The following is a 23,511-nucleotide window of genomic DNA, read 5'->3' on the forward strand; positions in this document are numbered from 1 at the left end:
AATATCGGATGTATGCCAGCATTTAGCAGACAAAGTTGCCTGGGGAACAACTGTCATTTAGATGGTTTTAAGTGGAACTATAAGCGGTTACACAGGCAAAAATGCGCTACAGGATTATAATCAAATGACATGAACATTTTTAAGCAATCTCTGCACTTTTTAGTACTCATAAGGGAAAGCAAAATTCAGTGCTCTACTAGTGTTTTTCTACCTTTTAGACTGACACTTTATGCCAAAACTTTTGGCAGATTTTACCGCTCACCCAGGCGGCTAACAAATAAATCAAAAGCACACAGAAATCCGACGAGTTCTGGCAATGCATTAAATCAATATCTCACTGTCAATCCGTTGGCTTGGCTGTCGAACTGGCTGCGAAAAGTTTTCTTGTATAATTGCAAACGAAGAGCTGGCGAAAAATTAATGAACCTCCCAGGGAAAGTAGGGGGAATACCCAAAATCCAAGGCATAAATATCATGCACGCCTGCGAAATTCTCCTCTTAGTTTCGAATTGATGAGTACGAAAGTTTTGCGTGCGGGCTGGGTGCTTTTCCGCAATCATTTTCCACCCGCTACCACCCAGGCACTGGCGCTGGAAAAGTTGCTCATTAAGGTGCCGATGAGAATTTGCCTTAAGTTCCCCAAACGCTGCCAGGATTATTAATAACTGTGCTGAGTGCGGGTGTGTGGGTGCGTGTAAATATTTGCGCTCTCCTCATTTAAGTTTTGCGTATATATCACGCATACGCCGCGTTGTGAACAATTAGTTGCAATTTATACGCCCTTACACAACAGCCGAGCACTCGGCTTAATGATACTTAATGTGTAAATCATTATAATAAATTACATGCACAAGCGATGATAAAAATAATCCACAGCCAAGAAAAATACAAATAAACCGGCCCAATCCGCATAATGTGTGCCCCGACATGCCCCTGTATATATAAGTACATATGCCGCAGTGCAAACAGGGCCAAGTCGGGATTTAAGAGTGGGTCCTTATGCACGCATTAGACATAAAGGCCATAGACATTAGTGCGCATAATGAAAAGCATTTCGCAGCCAAGAGTGCGTCACTCTGATGACGATAATGATGATAATAAAGGGGAAACCAAAGCAACCGCAACATCAAACAGACGCAGAAGCCGGCGAAAAGGAAAATAAATACAGATAACACATATGTATAGAGATGAACGCTCCACAAGTTATGAAAGCTTTGCCTTGGCTCCTTACCATCCTCAAGTCATCAGCTGTTGCCCAGCTGTTGGCGCATCCAATGTTTTGGGTAATTTCCGACAGACTTCGCCTCACGGCGCCGAAACTTCCCTGCAAATAAAACCCAAAACATTCCTCTCGGATGCTGAGTGCGCATGTAGAGAGCATCGAGTCCTGCGGAGAGCAAGCCACTCTCGAATCTCACGGATTTTATGGCAAAGCTCCAGGACGTTTATCTGAACATGGCCAGCATCCTGGCGACCAGTAGCGGAGTAACTTTGAAGCGTTACGGTTGGTCGCGATTTGGAGTCGGAGTATCGCGCAGAACCTCAAAAGTTCCCCGGTCGAAGTGTGTTTACATTGTTTGCAAACCAAAGTGAGTTCACAGCGGTCTCATCCAATCGTCAGGATTTCGCTCAAGAGCTCATGTCGCTTGTGGGCTTAGAGCGAATTGGCCAAGTGCTTGCGAGATTCGGAGCAAAACAGTGCTTAGAATAAATGTAGTTGGTAAAACATTTATTAAAAAGAATTGTACAAATAACTGTAGCCACACAGCATATACAGCATCTTTGAGAATGCAACTGCAATAGTTTAGGAGCTTTTGAAGGTTTATTTATTCCATTGAAATCTGAAAATGCTTGCAATTTATATTTTTTTAAATATTTTGAAATCTGTCCTTTCGAAGCAACTTATTTCCCTTGTGCATTACTAAATTTGACTTAAAAAAATAAATTGAATCCAGAGTTTTTTTTTTCGCTTATCAGGGAAAACACAGCCGAACATAGTATTTCAGTAATAGCCTTTGCTGGCCTAGAAAAACTTTGCGGAACTGCTGGCCAAATAAAAGAGCAGCTGTGGCAGTTGTGCCCCCAAAGATAACATTCTATTGAAGTTAGCCACAAAATTCTTTACAGTACAAACAAAGTAAAATTCATGAAAAACAAACACAAAGCGACAAAGTGAAATTAACAAAAAAAATAAACACAAAACGGAAAAGTGCAAACAGAGAGCCACGAGCCAAGGCCGTAGTAAAAGCGGTGAACCCAAACAAATAATTTGAAATTAAAACTAACACCGAAAAGCGAACTCAACGGATCGGATCGACGGACAAGGGATTTTAGCCGGAGTTTGTACGTGATTTTGCTTTCAAGAACTACATTGAATAATATTTACCGGCAGATGTGCAAGGTTCTCGTCTCTTTCGCCCGATATTTCCCCCGTTTTCCGACTCCCTGCACTTGAAGTTTACCTAGCTTCTTTTGGCTCCTCCCCACCTTCGGCTTTTCCAGCCCCATCAAGTCCTCTTTTTTCCAGCTTAGCTTAGCGCTTCAAGTGGCGTACAAGAGGTTCGATTTTCCCACTGAAGGCATGGCACTGCACGTGTGTGTGTCAGTGTGCGGTCGGCTGATGTTGTCACCCACGAGAAAGAGAGGCCTTAAGCGCCTCACTTTACATAGGAAAAACTAGAAGATTGAAGAGATTAGGCCCACACCCCACCACACCCAACCAGTGAATGGTGGCCCCCGACGCCCCGAAAGCCTCTGGCCAGCCTCTTTCATACACTAGCAAAAATTGGAATCCAACAATTGCTTAAAACTGAGTGCAACTGAAATAAATTCTTCAGATATGTTTCTTGCCATGCAAAGACGAACAGCAAATTCAAATAAGTTATTACTTCTGAATACATTGATTTGGTTTGTACATTTTTTCGAGTGTCGTTTTCGCACTCGCACCTTCTTTTCTCTGTGATTTGTATGCGTTCGCCGCCTTCAACGTGGCCCCAGCTAATGTTGGCTTTCGGTTTGCCCCCAGGAAGGGTGCTTTTATGGGTGGAGTGGGTGGAAAGGGGGCGTTGATGAAGGGGATGAAGGGTGCGAAAGTTAACTCCGCCATAACCCCTGCGTATCGCACTAAAAACCTCGCCATGTCGCCCTCTCTTTCGCTTTGAGCAAGACAGCGTGTTTGTGGCATACAAATAAAGATAAATGCGAGTTCTTTACAACGCAGCGTCGAGCACTTCGAGTTGGGCGCCACGAGACCCCTCAAAAACCCCCTCTCACCACGGCGGTTTTCCCATTCTGAAACCGAGTACTGTGGGCGATGCGTGAAGAAGTTCTCAAAAGTCGTGACTACAGCTATTACACAGATTCCGCGGCTTGCAAGCCATTTAGCACAATAATTTTACGAATTTTAAATACCAGTAAAACCAAAAATGGTTGGATTTATTAAAAAGAATATGTATGTAAAACATATATTAAATTTGCTTAGCTAGAAAAACAAGTTCCTGTCCGTAAGTTTTAAAGCCAATCAAACAACATTGCAGCTCGTCGCCATATGAGGCAGCACTTCAATCAGTCAAACAGGTTTCCCAGCGGCTTGCCCACCACTGTGCAAGGACACACCTTGTTTTAAGGTCCTGGTTGCTGGGTATTAGCAGGGGGGGGGGGGGGTTGTTTTGGGTGGCGCTGTGGCTGCTATCAAAAAAGCGTCAACGGCCGGCCAAAAACTTGTGGATGGAGTTGGTCTAGGTGCACAGGGGAGTAGAGTGGTTTTTGCGGTTGCGAGTTTTAGATTTCTTCTTCTCTTAGCCTTTTTCTCGGTCCGTGGCGGTATGTGTGTGTTTTTGTGTGTGTTACCCCAAAAATGCGACCAAAGGAAGCTCAGAAAAAAAGCACACACATTTCTAAATATAAAAGGGGGCAAATGGAGGAGGAAAGTTGTTTTGCATAGAGCGAAAAATGTTATTCGCAATGTTTATCTGGAGCGGCCCATCTCCGTCGCCTTTTTTTCTATTTTTCTGTTGATATTAGCGCTTGTTTATGGCCCAGTGTATATGTATTTTGTATACCCAGTAATGGGAGAGCTTACCAGTGGGAGAGAATTTAATAATATAGAAAATACACAATACAAAAAGATTTCGGCCACTTATCAAATTTAATTTTCCCTTGATAAATATTTGCCTTGCCCAAAAAAGTATGCTACACATTTTGCTCACCACCGAGTATGAAATATTCGAGGCATTTTCCGGATTTTTTCTGTGTTTGTGTGTGTGTGTGCCACGCTTCGTCGCATTTTAAATTAAGCTTCATTTTTATTTCTATTTACATTTTGCTCTTTCACGTCGCTTTTCCTCGGCTGCTGCAACTGTTTGCCAAGAAAAAGCAGCGGAAAAGTTTTTCCAGACATAGAAGGGCCACGCCCCCTGCCAGCGTTTTTTATTTGTTTTTCATTTTCACTTTTATTATTCCAGCATTTCTACAATATTTTTGTTGATGCCCTGCTGTTGTTGCTGTTTTCTGTTTATTTTTGGGCCGCGCCAAGTGAAATGTTTGATTTATTTTTTATTTGCCATTGAACGTGTTTATTTATGTGTGTTTGCTACTTTGCTTTTTACAGGCCAACTTCATTCCATTTCTGTATTTATTTCTTTACTCCGCTTTTCCGTTTATTCGCCATTTCCGCGTGCCTCTTATTGTAAGCTCCAGAAAATTGGGACATTTTTAAGTGTTTTATTTTTTACTCTTCGTAAGCCGTCGTAAGATATGTTTCATTTTGGGAATTAGCTTTGTGAGCATGATTTATGACAGGAAACAGTCGGGCGATCTCGCTCTGGATTACGGAAATGAGTTTTTCTATTTGAATATACAATTTTCGCAGAGGGATATGCGAGGATTTGAATAAGCCTTGTCAAAGGGAATATTACGTTTTATGACACATATTTGCTAGCAAAAAATAGTGACTTATGTGCAACTTTTAGTTGAAAATAGAGGATTAAGCATTCGCAAGCCCCTTTACTGCTGGCAGATTTTTGTTTGGACAACATAAAACAAATTTAATACTGTAGTAACTTTTTTAATTGATTTTCATTTAAAAAAAACTAGTTATGTGCTTATTTAGTATTCAGTAACAGAATAACAAACTATTCAAAAATATCTAAGCATTATTTCATTTGAATATTTCTTCCACCTACTGATGCTGCATCTTTTATGAGTTCCATTCGTAAATTAAACGAAAGGCAGGATGGCTTCATTTCTAATTGAAGCATTCGCTCTCAATGAATCACAGCCGGACAGAAAGTCGTTTGAAGTACGAAATGGCCAGCAGAAAGCCGGCCAATTGCGGAGCATAAGTTCATTTCTCAAAGGAAATATGAAAATTCCCGCAGTTATCCTCCTTACGACTGTTTTTTTCTTTTTTTTTTTTTTGCCCGGCTTTATGTGTGTGCAGCTCAACCGCAAAAAGTTGATGAAAAATCTGGGAATATTGGGACTGGAGATCCGAAATGTTGGGCTCAGTTATCGGGACTTACCACAGCGCTGACTTTAAGGAGACTTAAAAAAATGAAGAGTGGCCCGGGGATGCGGAACTAAGCGGATTTTGATTTGTTTTCGCTCGCTGCTTCAGGGCAAACAAAGAAATGTGCTTAAGTTGTTTGTGCCGGAAAGTCCTCGATGCTCTTAACTTTCCCCAGCCGTTCACTTCACATTTTCCCCTTGTAGTACACCGATTTGACATCCGTTTGAAGGCTTTCAGTTTGCCAACCTGACAGACCGCAGAACATAAATATACTTTTCAATATGGCCCAGCCGCAGCCTCAAATTGGATGAGTTTTAATTAATTTCGTCATTACAATAATTAATTGAATGCCTGCTGGGGGCGCTCAAGGACATGCGGAAATGTGGGTGGGCTCCTGGCTGGCTGTTCGGGCTGCGCAGCTGCAACAAATTGCAATATATTTTACAGCTACTTAGTCGGCATTACACATGCACCACGGGAGCCAACTTTTCGACAGCACTGTGTGCGCCCAGGTTTGATTTATCGCCAGCCATCGGAGCTCGTAAATAGGCGAAACTCAATGTAGAACGGGCTTACATACTGCCCTTGGGGCTGGTAGCGAATCCAACTAATGATTTCCCATCCGATATTGCATTTAGTATTGGCAGACTGCTGCAAACATCTCATTACAATATATGCGTGTTGATTTACAGCGTATTACATTGCTTATTCAATGTTGAAATTTATTTAAGAGCTCTTGGTTTTCCAATTCTGCTCACCAGGATAGCTTGCTTTAAGTACACCTTTAATTCAAATTTTCGCAGATTTAAGTCAAGGCAAAAGGACTTGAAATTTATCCAAATTAAATGGATTTTGCCCACCCAACTGAGCCACCCAATCCGCCGGTGGTTTGTCCGGGCCAATTTGGTTTAAGCAGCAGTTGGACTTCGGTTCAAACAGAATATCTGAGATGGCTCATCGCATTGGACTGGCCATATGAACCATTTCACAGAGCGAGCGCAGACCGGCTTAATCTGGGAAAATGTGCCTATAAATAGCTCAAGATAGCTCCCCCGCCGCCCCTTCGCTCTTTGCTCTGCAGGATTATGGCTTTCCAGATAAATATGTCGCACATAAAGTACCACAACGAACGACTGTTGAACTAGATTCAACACACATGCCCATCTATACATTGTGAACGGAGAGAAAGAACATGTTACTTGAAGAAAATGTAGAAAAATATATTATGAATTATGAATATAAATAAACCCTTAAATCCCCTATCGGAGTATACGTGTACAGAAGTAAACTTTAACATCAGCAACAGTAGATTGTTCAGCGAAGAATCTCAATTCACTTCAATGCATGTTTTCTCTCAGTGTACCCGAGAAATTCATGGGGCGACTCTGCGTCTTCAGCTGCGTTGACAAACTGCAGAGATAAGCGTGCGAAAGGGAGGACGTGGAGCCAGTACAGAGCCAGTCATGAATGTATGTCCAACTAGAGTTCCACTCAAGTTGGCTCAATGGTCGTCTCGTCCCGTCCCGTCCTGTCCAGTCCAGTCCACTGGGCGCAATCAACTGTGAGTTGTCAGCTGCCAGAGGCAGTGGCCAGAAGGAGGGGCAACAGTGGGTTAAGCGCGGCGAGCCGCAAATCAATCGGGTCCCCTTGAAATTCCCAACTGATTTCGGGCTTCAGTGCCCCTTGAAATGCTTTGTCAATTATGTAATTCCAGTTTTCTTCCTTTTATCGGGCCATCAAATTCAATTGCATGTGTAAGTTATTTAACTTTGGCATGTATTCAATTTGACCAATGGATTATGAATGGCTTGACCCGCATAAGGGAAATCATTCGATTAGCTGACAAAAACATTCATACTGCATTTAGTAAAAACTTTTAAGTGTTGAGTGCGTAAATTTGTTGCTTACTCTCGAACAACTCATCGAGTGAAAACTCTTTTTGAAGTGCCAGAAATTCGTTGAACAAGTGTATTTACCAGTTTATTGTTGTATTGGAAAATTTCAAGTGCGCGTGGCATTTCTGCAAACAATGAGCTTGGAGGGTGGAGGGAATTTTAATTAATATGTTGCCTGGCATTATAAATTCTATTTGTGCCGTCAGATTTTCAAACAGCCAAACCAATGCTGTAAAGCGAAACTCGATGGAAAATAAATACGATTAAATGCAAATATATTTGCCAGAAAAGCCAAACAACAGAAAGTCAGCCGGCCATGGATTTATCCATAAAATATGACCGTTTTTTGTTTAACAAATAAATGGTTGTGGTCGCAGGAAAGGGAAACCAAAACTTTGTTGCACTAATACAATCTATTTTTCTATTCACAGATTTGCAGTCGCCATGAGCGGATATTTATAAAAATTGGAATAGTACCAGAATTTTTTCAAACGAGGAAGAATCCCCAAAGGGAATTTCAAAGCCAGAAAAATGTGGAAAATCTACGTTTTAACATTGGTAATTGCGGTGGTGGCAGCAACAACTAGTGAAACCATAACAAATGACTTGACTGCGAAAAGCAACAGAACGCTTTTGAAAACTTCCACGGAGGAATCGAGGGAAATTTCAGCTCTGGGCGGGTCAACCTCAACGGCCACGCCCACCACGACGGCCACAACTAGCACAACAACGACCAGGGCAACAACCGTGGCGGAGGATGAAATGGAGGAAACTTCCACACCCACACCAACTACAGTCAGGCTAATGACAACCACCCAAAAGATGGTTCAAGCCAATTTGGGTGAAATAGGCAGCATCAAGGATGCACTGCATCGGATTAAACTGAGCGAAAAGCCAGTGGATGGAGCGACAACCACCACTGAGCAACCAGAAGCCATGGATCAGGATGAGCAGGATGAGCAGGATGTAACCCCCACAATTTCCCCGCTGCAGATTCAGATGCAGGCTGCTGCCTCATATCAAGTAGCCGAAACGTTGGCCGACTTGAACGAGGAGGAACGGGCTAGATACGACGCCATGTTGGCCCAGCAGCCCACGGCCAGCAAACTGAATATAGTGGACCTATATCCACTGAAAATCGAGGACATTCAGCCAATTATCCGGAACGATAATGACGAGTTGATTAAGCAGAGAACCGTGTTCACCCAGCATGAAAATGCCGAGGAATACAAGCAGAATCTGATGCCCAACGAAGTGGAGATGATGGTCGACAAAGAGGTGATTGAGATGAAGGACAAGATTCAAATAAATCAGGAAAAGTTCGGCAGCTCGACCACAGTGAAGCCCACAACGAGCAGACCGCACCAGGGAACCACAGCCGATTTCACGGGCAAACTGCTGGCCGATCAGGATGATTTGATTACCGAAATCGAGAGCAAGTTCCAGCTGCATGAAACGACAACTTTGAGGCCCAGAGTTACGACCGTGCAGCATCCGGGCAATACCTTTATTGATCGCCGGGTCAAGAAGAGCTTCGAGTTTCCCATGCAGCATCGGGCCAGCGATGTGATGGCCATGCCGCACATTGACTTTGCCAACACCAAGTTCCAAACGGATGCCGACGCGCCCAATCCTCCAGCCTCGCATCCCGAATTCTCCACCACAAAGTTTTACAACAGCAAGGAGCTGTACAACGAAATGCTGCTCCACAATAAGCGCAAGTTAATGAAGGCAGCCAAGGCTGAAGGCAGTCCGATAAAGTCAGCGGAGGATACGACTCGGGCCACAAGCTCGAACGTGACGCCAGAAGGGAAAACTTTTGGCCCAACCACAACTACAGCGGCAGGAAGCACCGCAACAACAACTGCTGAGTCAACTACCACGGCAGCAACAACAACCAGACTCCCGGCAACAACAACTGGAAAATATCAGAAGGAGCTTAAGCGTGCCAAATTATTGCTCAAGGCCTTGACACCGCCAAAGTCGGTTGACAAGTCGACGGCATCCCCATCATCGACCACCAGCACTAGCACCAGCACCACCACAACGATGGCCACTCTGCTGGCCACCGCCAGGACTCGTCCGTCCGCAGCTAATCCCACTAAGACCGCTTCAAAGCCAATCGCCAGGCCGCGCATCCTGAGTCGCCTGCAGGAGAAAATCAATTCGCTCGAGTGCGAGATTCCCAATGTGCCGCAGGACTCGCATCTGTGGCGCGGCAACGAGACTCACGAGCTGCTGCTGCCCATTGTGGTGAGTTCACTCATAAAACGATTCATGAGCCTTAGTGCGGGATTACAAGTCATTTAATGTTATATTTATTTAACAGTAAACTTTAACGTTGGAATTTTTTTTTTTTTTTTTTATTATTATATAGTAAATTGGAAAAATATTGAAGAAATTTCTTTATTTTATATATCGTATAGCTTCTCCCTGTGCGCTGCGCTTAGGGCTTTATCAGAGCTATTGTGGCCTTATTAAGTTCTTATCATTAGAGAGACAAAGGAAACAGAGGCAGCTAAAGAAAATACTGCTTAATGCTTGAATGGAATGGGAACACACGGCGTATGCGTGTTATTCGAGTAAGCGGGTTAAGCAATTAGCTGGTGGTTAGGGAAACGGAAAATGGAAAGGAAAAGTGAGAGCGGGCGACTGACTAACGGACTCCATTTACATAATACCCCACGCTGACGGCTAATTAGTATGGAGAAAGCTTAGTTTTCGGGTTCTGCGAACATACGGATTAGCCAAACGGAAACGTGAATCCTAATGAAGCTGCTGAAGTTGTTAGAAAAGATTGATTAGGGACCAAGTTTACCGAAGGCATCCCAAGCACTCTTTTGCTTCAGATTCACCAATGACAACCGACATTCGATATCCAATTTCCCTTCGAACAGCCGAAACTTGTTAAAACTGTTTGTTCGGCTAATTGAAAACCTTTTAAGGGCTGAGACAATTCGGCAACCGAAGAAAATCAATGGCGACCGGAGCCACATAAATAAATGACAAGCACATTTGAAGTTAACATGGACGGGAACAGTTGAGTGGACAAGAAAAAGGGCATCGGCACGAAAAGGATTCTCCCTGCAAATTTAATCCCCCGATAAGTTGGCCAACAAAGGAAATTATTGATCGTCATTTTATTTGGCCATTTCCCAGCAAGCAGCATGAGGGCGATGGCAATAGAGGGGACGACCCTCAGGGCAAGTTGACCGGAAACATTAGGGTTTTCCCTAGTCCCTATGCAAAAAAGGACGAAACGTGGGGTGTCCTTACAGTCCAGTTCGCTTGTGTAGGATTCACCGAAGGCAGGTGTAAAACTGAGCTATAAATAAATCGGCTATTTTCCATTTGAACTTTTGAAAAAAGCAGTTGTAGCAGATTTAAAATCCATAAATAATTTGTGGCCCTCTGAAAACCACAAAAGTGGTTATTAATTTAAGCTTAGAAAAAAAAGAATAAGCTGATTACAACCTATTAACCATTATTTGCGGTTACTATAATGTGGCTTATTAATTGATGACTTCAAATTACTAAGTATGGGTAATTACTAATATAACATATTCAATTTAATCACTACAAAAGATTGCTAGCATTTTAAAGGCAGGACATTTAAAGCCGAAACGCACTGTCCGCTCGGCTGAGAAAAGGGTTATTCATTTCTTTATTAAATCGCATTTGTTGTTAAATCACGAATTAACTAGACAAGGGACTCGGACCGGAGCTCATCTGGCGAATTCCTTTTGGGTCTGGGTTTCAGTTCGGAGTCAGTTTTCCATTCTGCACATATCCCTTTCGTGTCCTGTTTATATTGACGTAAATCAAGCCATTTGGCCGGGCAAATCACAGCTGCTGCTCCTTGGCAAATATTTAAATTCATTTCGTAGAAAATACACACCCTTTTCATCGGCATCAGAAGAAGTTATGTGAGTGTGTTTTTTCAAGCCGAAACCTTTGACTAGCTGACTGTGGACCGAATGTTTAATTAACATCGAGCGGACTGTCTATTCAAACTGTTTTCTGTGTGTTTCCGAGCGAAATGCCATTAAGTTTGATGGCCATTTGAAGGATGTTTGGGCCAGATTCGTTTCTTTTGTGGGCGCCCAAAATGGAGCAGCAAGGAAGGCAGCGAAATTGATTTCCTGTTTACTTTTTGGTCAGCAAATGGCCAATGGCAGCTCGGCCATGAATTTAATTAAGACGCACTGCAGCATTATGCAAACGCCGGGCCACCTGAAAGGAAAATACGTATATTTTAAGCATTGGCATAATGTGTACCTTGCATAAAATTAATGCCGACTTCCTTGGCGCCTCAAGGTCCCTTTCCAGCTACCGAGAAAAAGAAAACAATTAAAGAAAACAATTTTGCATAAAAGGTGGGCGCTTTTCATCAAGTTTTTTGCTCCGGAGGTCAGTGAAAACATTTTTCAACTGAATTTGTTTACTTTGCCGTTTGTTGTTTCGGGACTCGTTTTGATGAAATTTTTCGTTCTCTTTGTACACTTTTTAAGTAATTTAAGCCCAAATGCATTTTTTTAGTTTTTTTTTTTTTGTTCTTGAGTCTATGCTAATGTTTTAGAGCAGAACATACTGGTGGTATTTAAAAGATTGAAAATATTTAATTGCTTCTGTTTAGAATTATGCCTATTGTGATATTAAATTACATATTTGTAAATGTGCGCAAAAATACCTACCAGTTGTTTCGCCCATTTATTTCAATTCGAACATTTCATGGAACTAAATAAATTCCCGAATATTTGTGGTTTTAATTTCGACAAATTGTATATTTCCAAGAAGCGCTGCCAACAACGAAAACTTGTAACATATACAACAAATAAAAATGTAAATTTATGCCATTACCTATTGCGGTGTTCATAAAAAAGAAGAGCCGACCACAAAATACGCATGAAATTCTATGTGACCCAAAAACTTGGCCATTTCCCAGTGGGTCAACATTCCCCTTTTAGATGTAAATATGCAGCTTTTTTCGGGCTGGCCGGCATACAATGTGGATTTTTATGTGCGTAGAGACAGGCCATTAAAATGCCATAAATTTTGAGCTCCTACAAATCCCCCCGAACAGTACAAATGCGGCATAAAAAGCGACAGGCAAACTAAACCGCTTCAAATTGCGCAAAAATATGCTAAAATTGCCGGACACAGAGGACGAGCACATAAAAAAAAGGGGCAGGGATAACCGCAAAGTCGACTTTGGGATGTGGATTTCTATTATTTGTATACCGATTTTGACGTGCCCCACTGGCGGCGTATGTCTGGCTTAACCCAAATTAATAAAAATTTGGCAACATCGAGTGGATCCGTGCATATGCCAGAAACTTTGCTAATATCCAGCCCGAATGGACCCTTTAGCCGTAGGTTTATTAAGTTACGCCTGCTACTACTTATTCAAATGTGTTTCTAGGCCAGTAGTAAAGGGGGTGGGGTGCGGGGAGTCTAAAAGGGACAGAGCTGTGTTGTAAAATTGAAACTACGAAACTTGCTAAATAATTCAGTTTTGCTCGGCTGTCGGACCCTTAGGCCCTCTTAGAGTGAGCTGAATAACCCATTTTCACCCGCCCAAATCTGTTCTTCTCCAGACCACGGAACACTGCAAACCGGACGAGCACTGCGTCCCGAATGTCCTGACTTGGCGAGGTGAGGCAGAGATCCAGTCCGGCGACATTTTAATTGTGGAAATCAATGATGCCATGCTGAATCCTTCGCACGAGCCGAACAACACGAGCAGGTGAGTGGTAAATGGATAGTTTTAACTGCTTGCTAAAAAAAAAAAATGGTCCATTTAAATTGTTGTGAGCGGGACATCACTTTTTAGTGCTTCGGGTTAAATTAATTCCGCAAACAAAGGGAAACAGTCTATAATAGAATTGTATCGCAGCTGTGCACTCGAAACTTTCATTTAATCCTGTTGCCAGTTGTAAAAGCGGAAAAAATAAAACTTTTGCCACATTGCCATGATTGATCATCGATTTTTTCTCTAGGGGCTGAGATACAGAGATGTAATGCAAAATGTAAATTATAATTTACTATCGAAAACATTTTAAGGGTACCGCCTGTTTGGTTGCCCTGTAGTCTGTAGACGCATAGATGGATTTTCCTAAATAATCTGAGACAATCACGACTTCTTTTGCGTCATTTGATGTTGTACACAGACCAACAGTATCAATTTACGGGAGATAAGGGATCCAATTACATAATCCCCACTTTTGGCCGTCGTTACTTGTTGAAAGCGTTGCTAGCAAAGCGAAGTTAACCTGACTACTGACTACTGGCAGTGATGTATGTAGTTGATCAAAGCCGGTGACTTGGGTCCCGGGAAAAACTGTCATTATGTGCCATCAGCAACATCATCAACAACAGCAGCAACATCAGCAACTGCTGCCTCATCATGGAGCTCATCATGAAGCGACCCTTTCGCCAGACACCTGAATTCACTGGAAAGGGAGGGGGTGGGGGCGTCCCCTAAGTCCATGGCACATGAAATCACTCCCTTATTTTACACCTAGTTGGCATGTTGTGGGTGTGCGTGGGGGGGCTATTTTTAGTCTTGTTTTTATTTTCAGTTAAACGCTTTAATGCGCACTGAAACGTGTTTGTTTGAGGGGCTTATTATATAATATCGTCCATTAAGGACCTTTATTGATTTTTCTCCAGCACGTCTGCTCGAGTCGAAAGATAGGGAATAGTTACAGGTCCCAGACACGTTCGCCATTATCTTGGCCTTTTTACAGTTTATTAAATTGTTTACTCTTACTCGACAGTCGCTGTCTAACTCTCCTTTCTGGCCATATCCTTTATTTCTGCTCACAAATTTTTATTTCCCCTCGCTTATTTTATAAAGCCTGACAAAAGTGCCCAAACAAACTGCGCATATAAATGCGAAATCAGCCAAGAACAGTAAACAATGTGCTGTGTATTTAAATATATTGTAAAAAGTGGATGGGATTATTAACTAAGCTTATAAGAATGGCGTGGAATTAAAATACGGGTTTAAAATCCCTTAGCAGCTTTTGTAAATTTCTTTTATTTTATTTTTTACCCAATCAATGCCCGTTTGTTTGCGATTTTTTCTCTGCGTGCAGTCCAAGTTGTTGACCATTAGTCATGGACCTGAACATACACACACTCCACAGCTGGCTGACCCTTTTTGCCATGGCAATTATCACGTTTCTCTCGGCTTTGCTATCATTTTCGGCCCGGTTGCTGGCCACACTTTTTGCCCTTTTTAATTTAGCTCGGCTCGGCTGGTTCTTATCTTATCACTTGATAGATGCCGCAGCCGCCAGCCATCACAAAGTTTTTCACCCCGAAGAGAAGCGCAAGAAAAATTAAAATTCATTTGTCGAACTTTGGGCCAGACATCAAACGCGACCGCGCTGGAAATTTTCCGCTTTTCCCTATATTTCCGCTTTTCTTTTTCCCTATCCGGCCCGCGGCAACTCTGGCAACTCGAAATGCCTGGCATAAGTTCCGATTTTGTAACTTTCCTGGGGCAAAATAAGACCGCAAACAATCGAGTTAGTTGAGGAGTGAAAGTGATGCGAGGTATAGCGCACAATTGAGCGCAGGGGCCGCAGAGAAAAGTTCCCGCCAACTATGAAAATGAGATGTCAAAAAAGTTTTTATTATCGATTTAATATGTGTATGTGTGCGTCGACTCCCGCCAAGTTAACAAATGCAATAGCAACAAATAATAATGCTGCTGCGAGCCCAAGGAAAAGCGAGTGGGTAGCAAATAGATTGGCGAAGCTGGAGGTGGAGCCACTAACTTTCTGGTCTCGCAGTTTTCCAGCAACTTTTCCCTTTTTTCCTCGACTACGTGTTGTTGAAAAACTGCTAACTTGGATACTATACAAGGTGTCTCCCTCTGTTTGTATCTATGTTTTCGAGGAAAGTAGTGCAAGTAGAGAAAAGGCTTCTCAGAAGAGCTGCAAAGTCGAGCAAGATGGCTTCGAATGAACACGAGTGCAGTTCTTTTAGAATTCAGAAAACTTAAAGGCTTCAAGAGTTCATACTGAATCAAAGAAGTTAAATATCTGTCCCTTTCAACCAAAGTTATAGTAGTATAATTATTGTCAAAAATTATAAAACAGGTAGAATGAATCAGACTCGATAATGAAAAAGTTAAAGCAAGTGTACACACATAATCCTAGGACTCACCAATTTGCACTCCATTAATATCTGCTTATAAACTGAAAGCTACCGCAAAAAGTAACCACAATAACCGCCTAGCAACGGGGAAATTAGAAGGAAACCCTGCGGCCCGAGAATCCTCGGAATAAACCCTTCGTTCCGAGGCAGCCGCCCTCCTCGACTAATTTCATTTCCGCTTTTGTGCTATTTAATTTCCGCTGAAGCAGGAGAAGCGGGGGAGCAACAGCTTATAAATAAATTTCAATTAATTAAGCACATACACAGGGAAGACAGAAGCAATAGCGACTAGGACGTCTTCGGTCATATTTATAACTTAAGCAAGCAAACATAAGCCATTTAACTTGGCTGCCACCTTTGAGCTCCACTCATTGGATGTCTGTGTCTATTTTGCCGCACCACCCACACCTGGATTCTGGATCCTGGAACTCTGGCCTCTGGTTTCTGTCCCAATAAACGTCATCCATAAGCAGCGCCGTTCACGCCACACAGGTGTATCAGGTAACTCGTTCCGGCCACGAACACTGCGATGTGACCGAGGGCGTCCTGCTGGATATCACGCCGCTGGTGGTCGACGGCAGGAAGCTGGTTACTCTGTACGATAAGGACCTCACCGAGGGAGTTAACCTGCTAATTGGTGAGTACTCACTTTTGCGGGGTGCGCCGAATTCGTGGCTTGAAATTAGGTTATCCTGTCAAAGAGGAGAGTCTTAATTGCAAATAAAAGTTTACAACAGAACAGCTCTTAAGTTATAAGTTGAAGTAGGTTGAAGAATTTAATTTTTCTGTTGAATATTTAACTCAAATATTTAACCCAAAGAGCCATCAGCACCTCGGAATAGGCCTCCCAGTTGGCCAGCTAGGGTATTCCATCTTCATCTATGCGGTGTCATGTCCAACTCGTGCCAGAGGAAGCTGCCTTGGGGGAGCCGTTTTTTCCCTGTTTGTGGTTCCCGTTTGGCCTATTATATGCCTTTTTTTTGTCCTCCGTTCGGAGCCTTCGTGTAGCCTTAATTAATATGAAACCCTTTTTCGCATCTCCTTCTGCCCTCCAGTGGTGTCCGAGTTGTGGGGCGCGCAGTGTGTACGCCTGAAGGTGACCACCAAAACCGACAATTGCGGCGAGAACGCCGATTGTTCCGGCAAGGGAGTGTGCTACTCCAACTCCGGAATGGAGGAGTACGAGTGCCAGTGCTGCAGCGGATTCGCAGGACCACACTGCGAGGAGATAGACGCCTGCAATCCGAGTCCTTGCACCAACAACGGCATCTGCGTGGACCTCTCGCAGGGCCACGAGGGCAACTCGTACCAGTGCCTGTGTCCGTACGGTAGGTCATTAGCTTGGAGCCTCATTAGTGAATGCCGGTGTCCAGCGATAATGCTATTAATATCCATCCACTGCACTTTGTCTTCGCAGGATACGCGGGCAAGAACTGTCAATACGAGTCGGATCCCTGCAATCCCGCCGAGTGCATGAATGGCGGCAGCTGTGTGGGCAACTCGACGCACTTTCGGTGAGTCCCAGGCAAACAATAGACGAAAAGAAGGCAAGAATGGCTGAAAGATGAGTTGCTGAGCTGCACTTTGAAAAACAAACTCCGGCACTGCATACAGAAATTACCAAGAACTATAATTAATGATTCTTGAGTAACTAACATTTATTTGCTCCAATTTATGCGATAATTTATGCAAATAAGTTTATTTTTAAATCATTTAAACTGCAAATTTCTGAATGAAGCCATCGTTTTTTGCTCCGAGTGCAGGGTACACATTCAGCTGGCGGAGCACATTCTCCAGCAGCAGGAGCAGCCTTCATTCAATTATCCTGGCCATTGTTTTGCGGTTCTGTCTAGCCGCCGCCGTCTGTGTTTGCTCATAAATGTTGACTTTTGTCGCATGTTCAAAAATCCCCAGTTGTTCCACCTCCGCCTCTCACTCACCCTACCTCCCCTTCTTTTTTTGTTTTATTTCTGCGACTCCCCACTGTACGAGTATTAACCCCTCTTTGTCTCGCCCCGCAGCTGCGACTGTGCTCCCGGGTTCACAGGACCTCTTTGCCAGCACAGCCTGAATGAGTGCGAGTCCTCGCCGTGTGTTCACGGCATCTGCGTCGACCAGGAGGACGGATTCCGCTGCTTCTGCCAGCCAGGTGAGTAAATGGGACCAACAGTTCCAGCCAAATAAACGCAAATTGCCTTCATTCTTTTGTTGATTCGTTGGCGAAATCGCTCCCATAATGCCAATATTTTGTGAGTTATCATCGTCGAAATTTCACACATCCCTTGTTGGCTTTGGCTGGGATCTATTATATATTGGATTTTTGGGCTGCGTTGCAGGGGCAAAGCTAGTGCCAGCTTTGTCATGAATGATATTTGTTTTGCAGCAGAAAGAAGAAACTAACTTATATCTAGCTTAAACTTGTAGTAGCTTAAACTGGGTTCTGGGTAAATCCACATACTTTAAGGCAATCAAATTTCGCTTTTGAAATCGAATTGAAATCAGCGCAAATCAAAAAATCTACATCGGAGCTCATAAATTATTTCATTGGCACAAACACAATTTGCATAAATCGCACTCAATCACAATGAAAGTAAATGTATAAAAAATCACTGAGACAGAGACGAGGGCAATTCCGGGAAGACGAGACAGTAGTCTGTCGCCCAGCCAGAGCATTTCCCATTTCCCATTGAAATTTCCATTTCATTTACTTTGCACATTTACATTACCCGCAAGCTTTTCAACTGAACCCTTCTCTCACACCACCCGCCCTGGCACCTTCTCACCTTTTATTTCATTTCTTCGAATCCTGTCTCGCAGGATTCGCCGGCGAGCTGTGCAACTTCGAGTATAATGAATGCGAATCGAATCCGTGTCAGAATGGCGGCGAGTGCATCGATCACATTGGCAGCTACGAGTGTCGCTGCACGAAGGGATTCAGCGGCAACCGCTGCCAAATTAAGGTGAGTGAACAGTGTCGCATACGTTTAATACAAAATACAAGAAATCAATATCTGAATCATCAGATAATTCCATCTAAATTGCAAGAATTGTAATAACTTCAAGCACTTCGCCTTCACAGTGCAGAAGATATATTGTTTGTAATTTATCTTAAGCCTTAGCTTGTAAGTAAACTTGAAAATTTACGAAGCAATCCGAGATGCGCGAAAACATGACTTGTGAAGCTGCGATGAAAATTGAGCCCCAAGAGTGCCCATCAGTTGGTTCTAGCTCCCCAGGATAATCAATATTTTGTATTGAAAACAAATCCCGCGACAATTCCCCGATGAGAAAGTGGAAGGACTCCAGCCAGCCGGCAGTTGTCTGCGCGTCCTGAATGGGTATTGATTTAATTTGCTCCGACCCGAGCATCGCGTACAGGCATAGGAAATGGCATTGGATGGTTGTGTGTGTGTGTGTGTGTGTGTGGGAGTGTATCCTTCAGATACGAATACTGGGCAAAAACATTTTTGAATACGTAATGAAGCTACAGATCTCTGCCGCCACAATATGCTTTGATTTGTGCCCGTTTCTCTGTTGTGTGTTTTCTAGGTTGATTTCTGCGCCAACAAGCCCTGCCCCGAAGGACATCGCTGTATTGATCATGGAAATGATTTCAGCTGCGAATGCCCAGGAGGTCGCAACGGACCGGATTGTAATCAAATGCCACGAACGGTAAGTCATGATTTATGCAGTTTCGCTTTGGCCCCGCTTTTTCGGGAGCTTCCTTCTGCCTGCCCTCCAAGTCGTGCAAGTCCTGCCAGTCTTGCCAGCCAGGATTCCTGCCACAAATTGTTGGCAGTGGCATAATTGTAGCCAATTTTGCTGGCCCAATTGCATGCAGAATTGTTTGTGCGGCTGCTGTGCATTTTTAAACTGATTTACGACTTCGGTTTGCGCAGGCCGCTCATCGAAATTGATATTCCGTGTAGAAGTTTCCCGCCTGCTTGGACTTGCAAATCGATTCCCATTCAAGCCAACTTGGTTCATAAATTGAGTTAGCCCCCAAACGGCGTTGAACCAACTCAGAAAGAATTTAATAAACGCTCAATGGACTTGATAATTTGTGGTGCTAGAATAAAACTTAACAAAATGTACATAAATTAAGCGTCAAGGCGCCATAATTAAAGCTTTGTGAAAATGATGGACACGCTGACTAACCGCGACTGCTCCGAGGGCCCAAGGATCCGCAGAACACTGTCATTATACTGGGTGGAAAAGGGGCGTGGCAGGAGCAGGGGTTGGGGCTGGGCAGACCGCGGCTCGAAGTTGCGGCTGCTGGTGGCTGGTGGCTCCTGTTGGGGAAGGCAGCTAAATTAATTACATTCTACATGCCAGGCACACACAGAAAATGGGAAGAATGGCGGCGGCGCCTCCATTCTAATTGCTAGTGGGCATGGCTAGAGGATACGAGCGCCATGAGGGCAAGGATATAATACGAAAATTGTTGTTCTCACTTTTGGGAGCTCGAAAGTGTGCTATAAAAACAATACGAGCGAAATTATGAAGCGAAACCGTTGTTTACTTTTTGGGAAAATAGAGAATTCCGAATATATAAACCATTGAATGCTTATTACCTATATCTGAAAGGTTATTTCACATTTTTAAAATAAGGTTAGCCAAAGTACTGGTCAATTAGCTTTAATGTTCCCTGATTGTGCACTGATTGCGGGGCAATTCCCGTTGCACTCCATTTCGCAATCCCCCTCCAATGCGTTCATAACTTTCAGTACTTCCAGCAATGCAACGTGAATCCGTGCACCCATGGCGGCACTTGTTGGTCCAGCGGCGATAGCTTCTACTGCGCCTGTCGTCCCGGCTACACAGGAACCATGTGCGAAGGTGAGTTGCCCGGGGCGTTGTGTTTCCGTTGCCCAAAAGTCATTAACTTGATTAGGGACATCAGCGTGGCCCGTAGAAAATATGTCTCCCCCGGCGGCTATCTAACTTTTTCCGGCGATTTCTTTCCGGCCTTTCCGCAGATGAGTTCGTGGTGGAGACGGTCGTTAGTTCCAGCGAATTTATTGTGGACGATGCGAACGCCAGAAATTTTAATGACAAAACTTTCGGTTCATCGGTTGTGCTTAAGAGTCCCATTGAATTGCATAATGCATATTTTGCGGCCGGAGTCCTGGCAGCCGCAATTTTCATCGTTGCCGTTGTGGTAAGTTCCTCTCATACCCTCATACCCTCGTCCCCCATCCCTCGTCCTTCCCGGGAGTCCTGGTCTGCTCGAACCTCGAACAAGCTCCCATAACCGACCGGGGGAAATTGTACTCTGCGGTTATGCAAAGTGCGCGAAATGGCATTGCATATTCATTTCGATGTCGGCAAAATGGTTCGAGCTGCAGCCGAGGCTTTAACCAAAAGTTGCTCAATCGCCTGGACGCCGGGCTTAAAGTAGATGCAAATTTATACAATTGGTGTCCGTTCACAATGTGTGCTCCTTCAAGTGGAGAGTCGCATCCATGCCAATTTATTGGTAGCTGAAGGCGATTTAGTATGTGTCCCTTGTTGAATTAATGCAAACTTAAAAAGTCCTGCATAGGACAGGTTAATGTCGAAAGTTTAAGTTGGATTATTTATGGTGCAAAGTTAGGTCGGTTCTTAATGATTTTGGCGTAGTTATTTTAATTTAATTTAAGATGGATTTTAAAAATTACTTTAGCCTTACGTAAAGCTACTGACTAAATAACCTTTTTGGCAACTACCGCCCGGTGCTCCACTTCCATTACCATTAGGCGGCAATCCATAACCATTTTCCTAACCCCTCGTGCACATTTCTCTCCGTTGCAGGTCACCATTTGTCACTGCAAGGTCAATCAGACTTATCGAAAATTCTCCACACGTTCCACCTCGTTTATACCCATACTGGGCTTCAGTCGCCGCCCGAAAGTGCAGGGCAAACTGAACAAACACTGGCTAAGTGGCAAGGGGGCCACCGCGACCAGCAGCACCAATATTGTGGCGCCCCCGGGTGGACCGAGGGCCGGAGGAGCAGCAGGGCCGCAGCAGGTAACCCGACATCTGCCTGGACAGCCTCAGACGCAGACCACACTGGGTGGCCAGCTGCAGGAGCGACCTTTTCTGCGGCACCTGGCAATGAATCTGGAGAACGACATGTACTACACGGTGGACTTTAGCGAGAACTCACAGCACTCGCCGTTGATACAGTGAGACTTGGACGAGCGCGGCGGATGGCTGGTCAAATTCACCCCACGCAAAGGGGAGTGAGTGGGTTGGGTTCGGGTGATTGTGTAATTATCTTTGATGCTACTCGATGAATATTCCAAATATTGAACAGTATTCGATAATAATAAACTAAAGAGGTGTGTGAATTAATTTAATGATTACGATTCCGGCTAATGCAAACACAAATATGTATGAGTAATACATGAATCTCTGGCATTCATACATAGGCTTAGCAAACTTGTTTATCAAGGTTTATTTTGGCTAAGCACACACAAGCACACTGACACAGAAAGGATAATGTTTGATTATAAAATACCACGTTGGAAGGGAGATCATCTGGCATTATGTAAATGTTTAATATGCTTGCATTAAGCCTTCTTCAGTTGCCCGGACTGCCAAAGCTTATTTGTCCGAGAAAACCTAAATTTATGTTGTTTTCTCATGTGAAATCGTATTAGGGCTGGCCTAAAGGAGCACACACGCCAGACACGGCAGACCATTTCGGCTAATTGTGGCCATAAAATCTTCATAAATTTGCTATGCAAATGCCCAGTCCCAAATTAAACTTTATAGGTGTGCATTTGCATATGGACTTTCAAAGAGATAAAATGATTTTCCTGGCCCAGGGCGAAAAGATATCTCCGTCAATGTAATTAGTTTGAGATGTGCCTGGGAAACTCAAGGCCTTTCACGAAACATAAAAGAGATCCAAACTAATTATATTTGCCAGTCCGAAAATATGACACTCTAATGAGAAACAGACATACAATAGAATTTGATAGCTTTTAATAAAGCCTGGTTTTCACCGCATTTTCATTTGCAAATGTTTGCAATTAGTTAAATAATAATAAAGCGAATGCAGATTCAATTGTGTTGCGTTTTGGTTGCGATGAAATCAATTTCCCGCGAATGTGTCCCAAATACTTGAATTATATCAACTAATTTCAGGGAATTCTGTTTAGTTTAGTTTTAATTAATTTCGCCCACCAATAAATTGCGCAAATCGGAGGGTGGTTTAAATTGAATTCGGTCAAGGCAGATATCATAGATTATTGCTGCTCCTGGCTTCGAATGTTCGACCGCAGTCGAAAGTTGTTAGTGAAAAATAATTAGCATAAATTAAAATCGTAGCCACAAAAGTTAATATGTTTTCTGTGCATAAATAATATTTATTTTGAAATTATTTCCATATTTGAATGTGTGGTGTGTATGTGTCCAGGTGCTGGCCACATTTAGCATATTGCTGTTGATATGTAAACATTAATACTGATCGAATTGCAAAAAAAAGGTCGGCACAAAGTGGAGCTCACTGCGTTTTAAATCAAATAAAGTGGAAAAAAAAAAACAAAAGCGTAAGGCAAATAAGTGAACTATATTGAGACTTGATGCACTCATTTTTGCATCAATTATAGATTTTCGTGCAATTTGATATGCAGTGAAAAATGAGAATGTAATTAAAAGGCTATATTAAGTAATTAATAACGATAAACTGACACAAGCCAAACGAATACACACACAGAAATGAAAAACAAATAACATAAATTAATGACACGCCTTAGCCTAAGGGGAAAATCACAGACACAAAGAGAGCAAAGCCAATGAAAGTAATGTAATGAAATGAATTAAAAATAATAGCGACTTAACCTATGGCAAAACACTCGGCGTTTTGGGCAATTACAATTTAATTTTTAAGCCAATCAGCGAAATAAAGTGGAAAATCAAACGATGCATGAAAAGGCTTGAATTCAA

General features: G+C 43.1%; 1 protein-coding gene and 2 long non-coding RNA genes across 5 annotated transcripts; 1 reads left to right on the forward strand and 2 right to left on the reverse strand.

Moving 5' to 3' along the window:
* Positions 1-1,474: 1,474 nt before the first annotated feature.
* Positions 1,475-23,487, forward strand: wry (weary). 3 transcript variants are annotated; one of them, NM_164443.4, is made up of 13 exons: positions 1,475-1,589; positions 2,110-2,343; positions 7,836-9,657; positions 13,002-13,150; positions 16,044-16,210; positions 16,629-16,901; positions 16,991-17,087; positions 17,595-17,722; positions 18,391-18,533; positions 19,123-19,245; positions 20,310-20,412; positions 20,553-20,734; positions 21,367-23,487. In NM_164443.4, exons 3-13 carry the CDS (start codon positions 7,936-7,938, stop codon positions 21,745-21,747), a joined length of 3,468 nt encoding a protein of 1,155 aa, NP_722737.3. In that variant the 5' UTR covers positions 1,475-1,589; positions 2,110-2,343; positions 7,836-7,935; the 3' UTR covers positions 21,748-23,487. The 3 variants fall into 3 exon arrangements, with proteins under 3 accessions (NP_722737.3, NP_995611.2, NP_001245842.1); NM_205889.4 differs by having other exon boundaries at positions 16,047-16,210; positions 20,301-20,412; NM_001258913.2 differs by lacking the exon at positions 2,110-2,343 and having other exon boundaries at positions 16,047-16,210.
* lncRNA:CR44073 (long non-coding RNA:CR44073) lies at positions 4,431-4,833 on the reverse strand. The gene has a single exon (NR_073688.1). It is a non-coding gene; the product is annotated as a long non-coding RNA:CR44073 (long non-coding RNA).
* Positions 5,007-5,745, reverse strand: lncRNA:CR44074 (long non-coding RNA:CR44074). Its single transcript, NR_073689.1, has 2 exons — positions 5,523-5,745; positions 5,007-5,467 (listed from the first exon to the last, which is right to left on the reverse strand). It is a non-coding gene; the product is annotated as a long non-coding RNA:CR44074 (long non-coding RNA).
* Positions 23,488-23,511: the final 24 nt, after the last annotated feature.

This window comes from Drosophila melanogaster, chromosome 2L (assembly GCF_000001215.4).
Source record: "Drosophila melanogaster chromosome 2L".
Lineage (NCBI taxonomy): Eukaryota > Metazoa > Arthropoda > Insecta > Diptera > Drosophilidae > Drosophila > Drosophila melanogaster.